Source organism: Phoca vitulina, unplaced genomic scaffold, assembly GCF_004348235.1.
Source record: "Phoca vitulina isolate PV1807 unplaced genomic scaffold, GSC_HSeal_1.0 scaffold3, whole genome shotgun sequence".
Classification (NCBI taxonomy): Eukaryota; Metazoa; Chordata; class Mammalia; order Carnivora; family Phocidae; genus Phoca; species Phoca vitulina.
In genome coordinates, this window is record NW_022589706.1 from 51658458 (window position 1) to 51671454 (window position 12997).

The window sequence follows — 12997 nt, forward strand, 5'->3', positions numbered from 1 at the left end:
CCTATATACCACCCTGCACGCACACGTACACCACGTACCACATCACACACCACATCACACACACCTATACGCCATACTGCACCACACACATGCTCCTGTACGCACACACGCGCATACCTATATACCACCCTGCACACACACACCATACTACACACACCTATATACCACACATATACATAGCACACCACACACATCTATACATCACACCACACACACATCATACCACACACACACACATACCTGTACATCACACTGCACACACATACGACACTGCACACACACGGACCTATACACCATACACACACACACCACATCACACACACCTATACACCCCACCACACTACACACACATACGCACCATGTACACACACACACACACATATACACACAGATTTTTATAAAATGTGCTGTTTTTAAAATAGTGTTAATTACTTTTTGAATGAATGAGGTCAGATTGTCATTTGACCTACGCTTTGGAAATACATTTCCGCTTCGGTACCTGTTTTCATTTGCCTAATGTGTCAAGGTTACAGTGACTGAACTCTCAAGGGCATATTAATATTTTAGAAAGGGTCAAAATAAATTTTCTAACCAAATGTGGTTTTGTATCTGGAGGGGAAAGAAGCCTTGCTAAAAATGATAAACAAATTAGAAAAGCAGGAAAATCGCTGCAAGGGAATAGATACTGTACTATATTGTTAACAGAAGGGATATATTTTATTGATTCATTGTTGACTGTTCCAGGGAGAACATGCTTAATAATGGATGAATGATTAAGAGGAATAAATCCTTTCTCAGGCACTGAGACGTTGTTGTCTATAGTATCTCTAAGTAAAAGATGGCTTTTTCCCTGGTGTAAAACTGTAAAACCAAGTCAAGTGATTAAAAGTAGCCATGGCTTCCATTTCTGCACCTTCGTTTTACTTACAGCATGAGGTGGCCTCCGAATGCTCTAAAATGGTTGTCACTAGTGTAGAATTTCATTACCATTTCTTTTTATATAATTTTTCTATTATCTTAATAAATGCTATGCACCAATATGTTACAACCATTAAAAAGAACTGCTGGATTGTGTCTCCTGTGGTCCCATATTATAGTCAATATGTGTTTCATAATTAGAAAGCCCATTAAAAGAAAATTAGGAAATAAAAGATAATCCTAATTTATCTTCCATGACCTGCATCATATTCTATGCAATTTTATTTTTATTATGTATCATTCCCTCTTTGGATTATAAAGTAGGTTTAAATCACAAACTAATGGTTAAACAGGAAGTACCAGGCCTTCTGGTATAGGATCACTCAGGCTTTGCATTTGCAAGGAGACTTTACCAGCACAGCTGACATTTTATCATTCATGGTTATATGGCCTTTTGAGAAAACCATAGAAACTTGAAACATCCATCATTTCAGTTTCCTTTTACTCTCCTAGCCTAATATTTTAGCAGTTTCTAAAAACTTGCAGGAATTGGAAAAGGGGAAGCAATGAATTTAGATAATCACCAGACCTGTATAATTCTCTAGCTGTGGGTTTGTATGAAACACAGATTTGGAAAACATACCCCATAGTAATGTGTATACACATCTGAAATGTAATGATGATTGGGTGTGGAAGAGAAGTGGGTTTTTTTTTGTTTGTTTGTTTGTTTGTGAAAACAGTAGCTAAATACATCCCACTTAATAGTGGATAGTAGCCAGCTCTTTGACTTCCAAGGCGATATCATGTGAAAAAGTGTCCACGGATTGGAGAGTGTTGTAACTTGAACTTGTCTAGGTACAGTGAAAACCTCAGGCATGAGGCTTGGTAAAAATACTTAGGAAAACGAAAAGGATAATATTAAGAAAAAGTGAAGAAAATTTTTCTATTAATTTTATTTATTTTAAGGCTCAAGTCTGAACTAGTGGCAGGTAATTTCCCTAAGAGCTGTTTCTCCCAATGTTTTCCTCATTCACCTTGTCATCCCTCCAAAAGCCATTTTGGCCTTTTATTGATCTAGACATTTAAAGCATAAATATTTGATTTTATTAAGAGGCACTCATGTGCTGAAATTATCCAGGACCTTTAAATAAGTCTGATGTGACCCTGCAGGCAAGAAGCTTCTTCAGTTTTATTCTTTATCTATTTTCCAGTTACTCAGTTTCCTCAAATTCGCTTAAGTAGAATGGAATAAAACATTAAAGTTTCATTATCATGGAGAATGCTTTTAAATTTTTTTCTCATTCAGAGCAGGTAAACCAATTCTGCATTATTATAATCCTAAGAAGCTATGTTGAGGGTACAGGTTCAGATTTGGCTAAGATTTATTAAGCACCATCCAAAGTGCCAGACATTTTACTAAGGGATTTTTTTTTAAGATTTTATTTATTTATTTGACACACAGAGAGAGACAGCGAGAGAGGGAACACAAGCAGAGGCAGAGGGAGAGGGAGAAGCAGGCTTCCCGCTGAGCAGGGAGCCGGATGTGGGGCTCGATCCCAGGATCCGGGGATCGGGAGCTGGATGCGGGGCTCGATCCCAGGACCCTGGGATCATGACCTGAGCCAAAGGCAGATGCTTAATGACTGAGCCACCCAGGCACCCCTTACTAAGGGATTTTTATAAACTGTATTTCAATATATTGTAATATTATAATATATATGTATTTAATCATCACATAAAACTTGTGAGGTAGCCGACTTTTTCCCAGGGGTGAAGTTTGCTTTCTCCAGGTCATAAAGCTAGTAGTAACCTTAGCTAGCATCTCTTTCAGTTCCACCTGCTACCGGATACTCTGCTAACAATTTTGCCTACATTGTCTTACATAATCCAGCACAGTAACCTTATTGTTTCAAATCCAATTTCACAAGTGAAGGACCTGTGGCCAATAGCAATGAGGTGACCCTATGCTCCAGAAGGTGGTGGAGCCAGAGTTCCAGCCCAGTTTTCTTAGCACTCCTTTCTCTAACTTGTGATGTGGTGTTACATCAAAGCAGACAGATCTGCCTCAATGGCCATTTGTTGCTCCTAGTTGACCTTGTAGCTTTTGTATATATTCCTGATGTTATAGTTCCTGCTAATGTGTAAAGCAGAGGAATCATGGGATAGTTCCTGGTGCCAGGTACTAGAGAATAAAGGACAACCTTAAAGGAGCAATGGATATTCCCTATGCAGGAGGTTATACTAACATTGACATATGGATGTCACCTTTTTTTTCTGCTCATAGCCTGTTCTTTCTGTAGATCTCTCATCAAACATAGAGGGAAAAAAAAGCCAGCTTAAGATAGGAACACTCCCAGGCACGTTTTTAAATGTCTGTTACTGACAATGTTCATTCCCCTATTCCAGAGGATCAGCTAGAATTTGATACACAGGAAGGAGGATCAAGACAGTGGGGGGTGGGAGGGATGGGGTGGCTGGGTGATAGACATTGGGGAGGGTATGTGCTATGGTGAGCACTGTGAATTATGCAAGACTGTTAAATCACAGATCTGTACCTCTGAAACAAATACGCAATATATGTTAAGAAAAAAAGGGCGCCTGGGTCTCAGTCGTTAAGCGTCTGCCTTCGGCTCAGGTCATGATCCCAGGGTCCTGGGATCGAGCCCCACATTGGGCTCCCTGCTTGGCGGGAAGCCTGCTTCTCCCTCTCCCACTCCCCCTGCTTGTGTTCCTGCTCTCGCTCTCTCTCTGTCAAATAAATAAATAAAATCTTTAAAAAAAAAAGAAGAAGATAATAGGAGGGGAAGAATGAAGGGGGAGAAATCGGAGGGGGAGACGAACCATGAGAGAGGATGGACTCTGAAAAACAAACTGAGGGTTCTAGAGGGGAGGGGGGGTGGGAGGATGGGTTAGCCTGGTGATGGGTATTAAAGAGGGCACGTTCTGCATGGAGCACTGGGTGTTATGCACAAACAATGAATCATGGAACACTACATCAAATACTAATAATGTAATGTATGGTGATTAACATAACATAATAAAATAAAAACAAAACAAAACAAAAAAACAAAAAGTTCAAAAAAAAAAAAAAAAGTAGTGAAAATCCAAGGAACATAAAACGAGCAACCTGTGAAAAACTCCCTGAAACCAAGTATGGGACACAGACTGTCCCAGTGACAATTGGCTAATTCTACATTAGCCAAATTCCTAGGGCAAAGACTTTCTTTGCTTCATAAGCCATGGTGCTGAGCAAATAGTGAAGACAGAGTGCAGTGTGTTTATGCTTTTCTATTTGACCTTTGCAGAACCCTAATTAAGGATATTACAAATTCTATATACATAGATCATTCTGCACTTGGTTGCCAAAATACTTGCATTGTATGTATCTGGATCCAAATGGTGACCAGTGGCTCTCATAGACAAAACTCCCAATTGGAATTGATGATTTTCTCTTAGGTGAGCTTAAAGAAATTTACTTTTGATCTTACTTATGGACTCTACCATATTCTGCTAATATGCATTTATGGAAGTGCTTGTTTATATATGTATTTTGAAGTTCTCTTGAAACAGCTACATACTAAAATAAGTAGGAAAGGCATATACTTTTTATGGTCCTTTTGATACTAGTCTTTTGGGATTTTTAGAGCCAGTATGCTTTAATAGCTTGTCTCAGAGGAAAACTGAAAAGATAAAAGGAATTTAGATGAGCAGAATTGATGTGTATCTAGAACTTGAAAGTAGTTACTGAAAATTCAGATTGGAATCCTATTTTAGTTCACTTGTGGTCTTTATTATCTGTCATTCATTTCACAAAAAAAGGAGGCTTGGATATCTTTCTTCCTCACTCCTACTCCTTGTTTTTATGCAGAAAAGTATGTTGCAAAAAGACCTTCACTCTCTTGTGATAGGAAGCTCATAAAATTGCATAAAAGAATTTTGCTCAGGAAAAGCAGCTTCCCAGACACCATCTAAATAGTGTCTCTGATTTCATATATGCTATTTTCTTTCGAAAGCTCAGACAGGTTGGACATTTCAGCTCCCAGTTGAGATTCACATCATCTAACACTGGAGAGTATTGTCCCACCTTGAATTCTGTGGCCACAAAAATCAGGTGCTGAGTAGGAAAGAAAGAATGCCAAAGAAGATTTTGGTACCGATTCTACTTCTGGTTGACTCTATAATCCTGGGCAAGAAACCTGGCATATCTTGCTTCAGAGTCCTATTCAACATAAAATGGGTATAAAAATATACCTGTTACATGCTCTCAGGTGTTTTTAAATGAGCAAATGGAATAATGTAAGAAAATGTACTTTGGGCTTTTTTAAACAAAATCGTAATAAAAATCTAGGTTTTGTTAATAAAAATGTACTAACATCTTCTTCCTTTTGGGAATGGATTCATGTTTGCTTTTATTGTTTGGGCCAAGCATCCTTTAGCCTATTTTGATTCTTTCCATGACCTGCAATGAAACAGAGTAAGAAAATAGTTTGCACATGTGCCTGTTTTATTGAGGAAATAGGGATGCCCTAGCAGCAGCTAGCTTTGGATTAAAAGTTTAACAATTCCAGAACCTTCAAAGATCAGAATGGACTCCAAAATTGAGAAAAACTAGGGCTCAAGCTAAGTATTTTCTCCCCTTTATTTGTTTTCCTTATTTCATTTCTTTTGCCTTTATCTGCTCTCATTCATTTGAAGTCATTAAATGGTTGGTCCCTATTCTAGCCTCATTTATTGACAGTAAACGAGTATTTTTTCAGCTTTATTGAAGTAAAATTGACAAAATTGTAATATATTTAAAGTGTACAAAATGATGGTTTCATATATGTATACATTATGAAAGGATTCCCACCAAGTTAATTAATATATCCATCACCTCACATTTTATTCTATTTTATTTTATATTATTTTATTTTATGAATACTTAAGGCCTACTTTCAGCATATTTCAATTATGCAATACAATATTAACAGCTATAGTTACCATGTTATACATTAGATCCTCAGACCTTATTCCTCTTATAACTGAAAGTTTGTACCCTTTTACTAACTTCTTCCTATTTCTCCCAACCGCCCCCCCCCAACCCCTGGCAACCCCATTCTACTCTCTATTTCTATGAATTATACTTATTTTTTATTTTAATTGTTTTTTAGATTCTTCCTATAAGTGACATCATACAGTATTTGTCTTTGTCTGGCTTATTTCACTTAACATAATGCCCTCATCCATATTTTTGCAAATGGTAGAATTTTCCTTTTTTTTAAGGTTGAATAATAAAACAAATATTTTTGAGTTCCTGTTAGTTAAGTGCCACACTGGGCAGATTCTGGGGAAAAGCATGAATAAGACTTGCCCTTTCTGTTCTTCCCTCATGGATCTTATATTCTAAATTTCAACAGTCAAATAAATCTATTTGTTTCTCCTTAAGAACTTACGTAGGTAGGACCTAAAACATGGCAATCTAAAAGGATAGTCTAGTGGCTTGGGGGCAGGAGAGGGCAGGGAGAAGGGGACCAAATGACAATTAGCAATTTGGATGTTAAATGTGACACTCAAAGACAAAAACTTAAGTGTCATTTTACAGTATCTCCACAAACTAGGGATATTCTCTGAGTAATAATTTATTTTATAACACATAAAACTTCATATAGTAGGAAAAAGCTTTATCTGATAAAAAATGTTTTAATTATAGAACTCTCTTTAAATACTGTTTTAATTTTAGGCTCATAAATTTTAAAAAAATGAAATATTTCCAAGAGGAGAGTTGATTTAATAAATAAATTAGGTTCCTCCAAAAGTAACCTCTTAATAACTCTACAAATCATGCCGAATTATATGAAAATAATTTTTTAAAATTAGATAAATATTTATTCCCATTATATTTATATAATTTATTATGTATTTGAAAGATTTTTTGTTTTCCCACATTTTGCAAAGATACACTTTCTCATATGCAGTCCAAATTTCCAAAAATCCTAAATTAGTTAATTAGTGAAATTCCACTTGGCGAGATTTGACCATACATGAAGCCAGTGATCAACTTACTCACTAACATATCCATTTCTTTCACTAGGCAAAATATATTGAGTGCCTTTTAGTAATGGTGAAGTTTTTTTCTTTTTCTTTTTCTTTTTTTGAAACCTGAAACAAATTGTAATACCATTTTCTTAAATGTTTGCCATTGTTTCTTATCAGATTAGAGTACAGGAGATATGTCTGAATCTTTGGTAATTTTTATCTAGGTGAAAGCTGAATACAGTTACAGTAAAGAAAAATTCATTGTGCTTTATGTTATTGTCGAAGACATTTTTAATGCCTAGCTTAGCTTTTTTAGATTTTGAGTTATGCATTTAGGTCATTTTTATTTTTATGGTAAAAGATTGTCTTTTTCTTACAGTTAATATCTCAATATCTAATGACACTACATTGGCCCCAGAGGATTTGCCAACTATTTCTTCTACTGACATGGTAAGTGACTTAATATTTCAAACCACTTGCATATTATATACTCTAATTATAATATTCATAACATGATGTCTCCGACCCTTCAGCAATCTGCGCGTGAACACAACTTTAATAATCAGTGATTGTGGAGGGACAGAAAGAAACACTTCCCTTGCTGTAGTCAGCTTTTTTTTCTTTTTTAACTCAAGTGAATATTTACCCCTACAACATGCTTTTTAAACCTTCTTAGGAATTCAACTACTATATCCATTCATTGTCACCTTGAAATATTTTCACAAGGGAAAGTGAGGGCAGTCAAAAAATGAGAGCATGGTATCCTCTCTCTGGTTCTAGTACGATTAAGAATTCTTCTGAGCACCAAATGGTGTTGTGTTCTCCTCACTAAGGGTGATTGTAGTAGGACATTTCCCCTGTCACTTAGGACTGTGCCTCTGTCACATGATATCCTTTCCCATGGCTTGTAACCAAGGATCTTTAAGAGACTGGAACTAAGCTTTAAAAATGAGCTGTTTTGCATGGAAGGTCACACACTAGAAGGAGACTTTTGTGTTGGAGAAAAAGGGAAAAGTGCTATTGCAGGCTTCTAATTGTATTCCTTCTACACTGGATATGGAATCTTACCAAAGAATAGCAATCTCTCAGTTATAAAGACAGAAGCCATAATACCTTGTATTGATAGAGCGCCCATCTCTCAGGAGACCAGAACACTTCTGCAGAAGTGTTATGTAATGAGTGCCCACAACACCCTTTCAAAGATGATGTTTTGTATCTTCCCTGAACAACTCTCACTTGACCCTATTTCTCTCTTGTTTTCATGTTCTGTGGCTCTCTTGACTTCTTTCCTTACTGTTAAAGTTCTCTCTGATTTTCTCTAAACTTTGCCTCTTTATCTGTGTGTGTGTGTGTGTGTGTGTGTGTGTGAGAGAGAGAGAGAGAGAATATGTGTTTTAAAAGCCATATACAGAAAAGAGATCAATTTTCAGTCTTTGAGCCAGCCAGCCTATTGCCTAAAAGAACTTGATTAAAATACAGAGAAAAATAGTCCCTTCTAGACTTGAAATAATTTTAATTAAAGTCTAATTAAAAATTTAAAATATATATAATTAATTAAAACCATAAGTTAATTTGCAATTAAAAATTAATAAAACACTTCCACTGACTTAAAAAGAGATTATTTCTAACTTAATTCCTTTTGTAACTAATCAAGGAAAGCTTTAAAATTAATGAATTTTTAAGCCCTATCTTTGGGCAAATGCTGGAGTGACTCTAGTAATTGATATATAATTATAAGATGTCATTATAAGATTTATGGAAAACAAATGGAAATTGTGATTGACTTCTAATATGACTGTGATAGAAGACATAAAGGCATAATAATGATTACAATTTAGCTGCCATTTATAGGGCATCTACTAGAGACCGGGTGTTTTACACATATTATGATCATTAACACAAACTACTATGTATAATTACGTTCATTTTACAGATGAGAGAAACTAAAGCTTTAGAAGGTAAATAACCTTTCTTGCTCTAGGTCACATAGCCATAAATTATTAAAGCAAAGATTTGAACAGAAGTCTGAGTGGTTGGTTCTAAGACCTGTGATATTTCTAGTCCACCATTATGCTTCAGTGTTTGCAGATGGAAATGTTTACAATTTCAGTTCTTATGCATGTTCTATACTCCAGGGCAATGAAGTCCCCTCATGTGTATATCAGTCACACACCTTAATTAAACTGTTAAGTTGCTATGCTCAGCACCTCTGGAGAAGGAATTAGGAAAAAATGCGTGTATGTGTGTGTATGTATGTATGTAATTATGAAGGACAACTTTTATTCTATCCTTCATTTCTCCTTTTCTATCCATATCAATGCCTTTAGGTATACTTTGCTTACACACACACACACACACACACACACACACACAATTTGAAAATATACAAGATCCAGAAATGAGTATTAAAGAGTTAATATGATTTATTATCACCAGTAATAACTACCATTTGTTGAGCACTTACTAAGGACCAGCCTCTTCACATTAATTGTCTATAATCCTAAGAATAGCTTTTGAGTTTTATGTTACCTGTATTTTAAAATTTTTTTTTAAAATTCAATTTAGTTAACATATAGTATATTATTAGTTTCAGGGGTAGAATTTAGTGATTCATCAGTTGCATATAACACCCAGTGCTAATTACATCCAGTGCCCTCCTTAATGCCTATCACCCAGTTACCCAGTCCCCCCCCACCTCCCCTCCAGCAACCCTCAGTTTGTTTCCTGTAGTTAAGAGTCTCTTATGGTTTGTCTCCTCTGTTTTTATCTTATTTTATTTTTCCTTCTCTTCCCCTATGTCCATCTATTTTGTTATGTTACCTGTATCATATGAATGAAACCAAAGCTTAGAAAGGTTAACTGTCCTTCCAAAGGCCATATCGTCAATATCTGTAATATCAGGATTTGAACTCAGGGCTTTCTAACTCCAAAGTCTGCCTCTTTCTATTATTTGGGGAAGCAGAATAGTGTGTCATGTAGAAGGACTTACAGATATTGAGTTCTCATGCCCAGTTTCAAATTTAGAGATCCACTACTTAACGGGTTTTGGTAGCTGCTCAGTTTCCCATTTGTAAAATGGTGATGATAATAGTACTTTATCTCCCTGACTTTATAAAAGTCAAATGAGTAAATAGCTGGGACTTAGCGTAGTGACTGGCACATACTTATTTCTCAGTCAGGTTAGCTATTGTTATTATTCTATTTAGGTATTTTTATCCTTCCATTAGGCCATGTTGCCACCATAACTCAGGTTGGTGGAGAAAATAAGCTGGATGCCACAGCTCTGACAGGCGATTGGGCCCTCTCCCTGTTCGGCCATGCTAGCTCTGCTACCCTCAGTCTTTTCCTGGGACATACAGTCAGCAAGGATTTAATTTCCTTCTTTTATTCTGCCGTAATTAGATTATGAAAGAAAGTGCTGGAAAAGTGACATGCTGCCCTGGGGCACCAGCAAGGCTCCCTCTCACAAGGCTCTGAGAACACCCTGTCAGAGGAGGGAAGGCTTAACTCTTTAGCTTCATTAGCATGAAGACAGCTTTTCTTCTTCGTAGTAATAGTGTGTTTTCAGGAAAAATGGGCAATTGCCTGGAACTCTAGAATAAGCATCCCTCAAGATAAAAAGGCAGGTTTTCCATTATTTCCATTCATTGTTGGATTCACTGCGTTTTTAATGCCTCTCACCTTCGTCAGTTTTCCTGTAGACTTATTGGTAGGCATATCCTTTCAACCTGCAAACAAAATTCTTTGAAAGGTCCCTCTAAAACTTTGAGACCAGCCACAGCTTCTCCACACTGTATGGACACAATGAGTCTTAGGATCTGCTGGCTTCCACTTAGCAGCTCTCAGAGGGAGAGACAGATTTCACAATCTAACATCAAGGCTTTTCCAAGGAGGTGATTAAATGGATTAGTTCCTTTTTGTTTTTCACATTGGATTCTTTTTTTTAAAAAAAATTATTGTTAAATTTGAGGTATACTTTAAAATACACTGTTCTTACATGCTCATTGCAATGAGTTTTGACATTTTATAGACTCATGTAATCATCACCCAAAGCAAGGTACATGTAGAACATTGCCGTTATCCCACAAAATCCCATGGGGAATGCTCGTTGTCTTGTTTTATGCCTCAGCTTCTGAGCCAGGGGAGATCTTTCTTTGCCCAACTGCTCAGATGCCTGAGCTCTTAAAGGAGTGCCTGAATGCCTTGGAGGGGTTTTCCTCCACTCTTCTGCCCTGCTTCCCATCTTAGGAGAGTGACTTTCTTACATTTGGTAGGGGCTCTGTGTCTAAGGGGGGTTTTCTCTCAGTTCTCCTATCAAACCTCCTGCCTTATGTATACAACCTGTGCACTTGGCAAAGACCGTGAGAAAGTTTGGTGGATGGATGCAGGCTCAATCTAATGCCTAGGGTTCCTTGGAATTCTGATCTGTCACCCCAGTGTGCATTCAGCCACTAAGAACTCATTGAAGATTTGGCTTATTTCTCCATACCTCCATCTGCAGTGGGTTTATGTTCCATATGCTGCTCTGGCACACACGAGGCAGCCATGGAGTTCTCTTCCATGAGGGTCTTGTAGTTTGTTTAGAATTTATTTAAGTTTCTTTGTATCCTCACCTCTCTGCTGGATTTTTAAAAACTATGATTTTATACCTTATCCAACTTGGTTGGAGAGGTTAGAAGTGACCTTTTCTTTTTTTTTAAATTTAAATTCCAGTTAGTTAACATGTAGTATAATATTGGTTTCAGGTGTACAGTATAGTGATTCAACACTTCCATACAACACCCCGTGCTCATCACACCAAGTGCGCTCCTTAATCCCCATCTTCCTCCCCTCTGGTGACCATCAGTTTGTTCTCTATAGTTAAGAGTTTGTTTCTTGCTTTCCATTTCTTTTTTTCCCCTTTGCTCATTTGTTTTGTTTCTTAAATTCCACATATAAGTGAAATCATATGGTATTTGTCTTTCTCTGACTGACTTACTTCGCTTAGCATAATACATTCTAACTCCATCCGTGTCCTCATAAATGGCAAGATTTCATTCTTTTTGATGGCTGAGTAATATTCCATATATATGTATATATATATATATATATATATATATATATATATATATATATACACACACACACACATACATACATACATACATACATACACACACACATACACACACACACATCTTCCTTGTCCATTCATCAGTCAATGGATACTTGGACTGTTTCCATAATTTGGCTATTGTAGATAATGCTACTGTAGACATTGGAGTGCCTGTATCCCTCTGAATTAGTATTTTTGTATTCTTTTGGTAAATACCTAGTGGTGTAATTGCTGAATCATAGGGAAGCTCTATTTTTAACTTTTTGAGGAACCTCCATACTGTTTTCCAGAGTCGCTGCACCAGCTTGCATTCCCACTAACAGTGTAAGAGGGTTCCCCTTTCTCCACATCCTCACCAACATCTGTTGTTTCCTAACTTGTTAATTTTAGCCATTCTGACAGGTGTGAGGTGATATCTCATTGTAGTTTTGATTCGTATTTCCCTGATGCTGAGTAATGTTGAGCATCTTTTCATGTGTCTGCTAGCCATCTGTATGTCTTCTTTGGAAAAATGTATATTCATGTCTTCTGCCCATTTTTAATTGGATTGTTCTTTGGGTGTTGAGTTTGATAAGTTCTTCATAGATTTTGGATACTAACCCTTTATCAGATATGTCATTTGCAGGTATCTTCTCCCATTCCACCCCATTGCCTTTTAGTTTTGATGATTGTTTCCTCCACTGTGCAGAAACTTTTTATCTTGATGAGGTCCCAAGAGTTTATTTTTACTTTTGTTTTCCCCTGCCTCAGGAGACCTATCTAGAAAGAAGTTCCTATGGCCGATGTCAAAGAGGTTACTCCCTGTGTTTTCCTCTAGGATTTTGATGGTTTTCTGTCTTACATTTGGGTCTTTAATCCATTTTGAATTTATTTTTGTGTGTGGTGTGAGAAAGTGGTCCAGTTTCATTCTACTTTCTGTTTTAATCACAAGCAGAACATCCAATTAGTTTTGATATTTCACAACAACAC

General features: G+C 36.7%; 1 protein-coding gene across 3 annotated transcripts in view; it reads left to right on the top strand.

The window, feature by feature from the left end:
* The window catches only part of SLC4A4 (solute carrier family 4 member 4), a 344097-nt gene that overhangs the window by 261352 nt on the left and 69748 nt on the right, over positions 1-12997 (top strand). For all 3 annotated transcript variants that reach the window (XM_032400517.1, XM_032400516.1, XM_032400515.1), the window contains exon 15: positions 7313-7383. In XM_032400517.1, coding sequence (XP_032256408.1) covers positions 7313-7383 — 71 coding nt within the window. The remainder of the gene's footprint in view (positions 1-7312; positions 7384-12997) is intronic.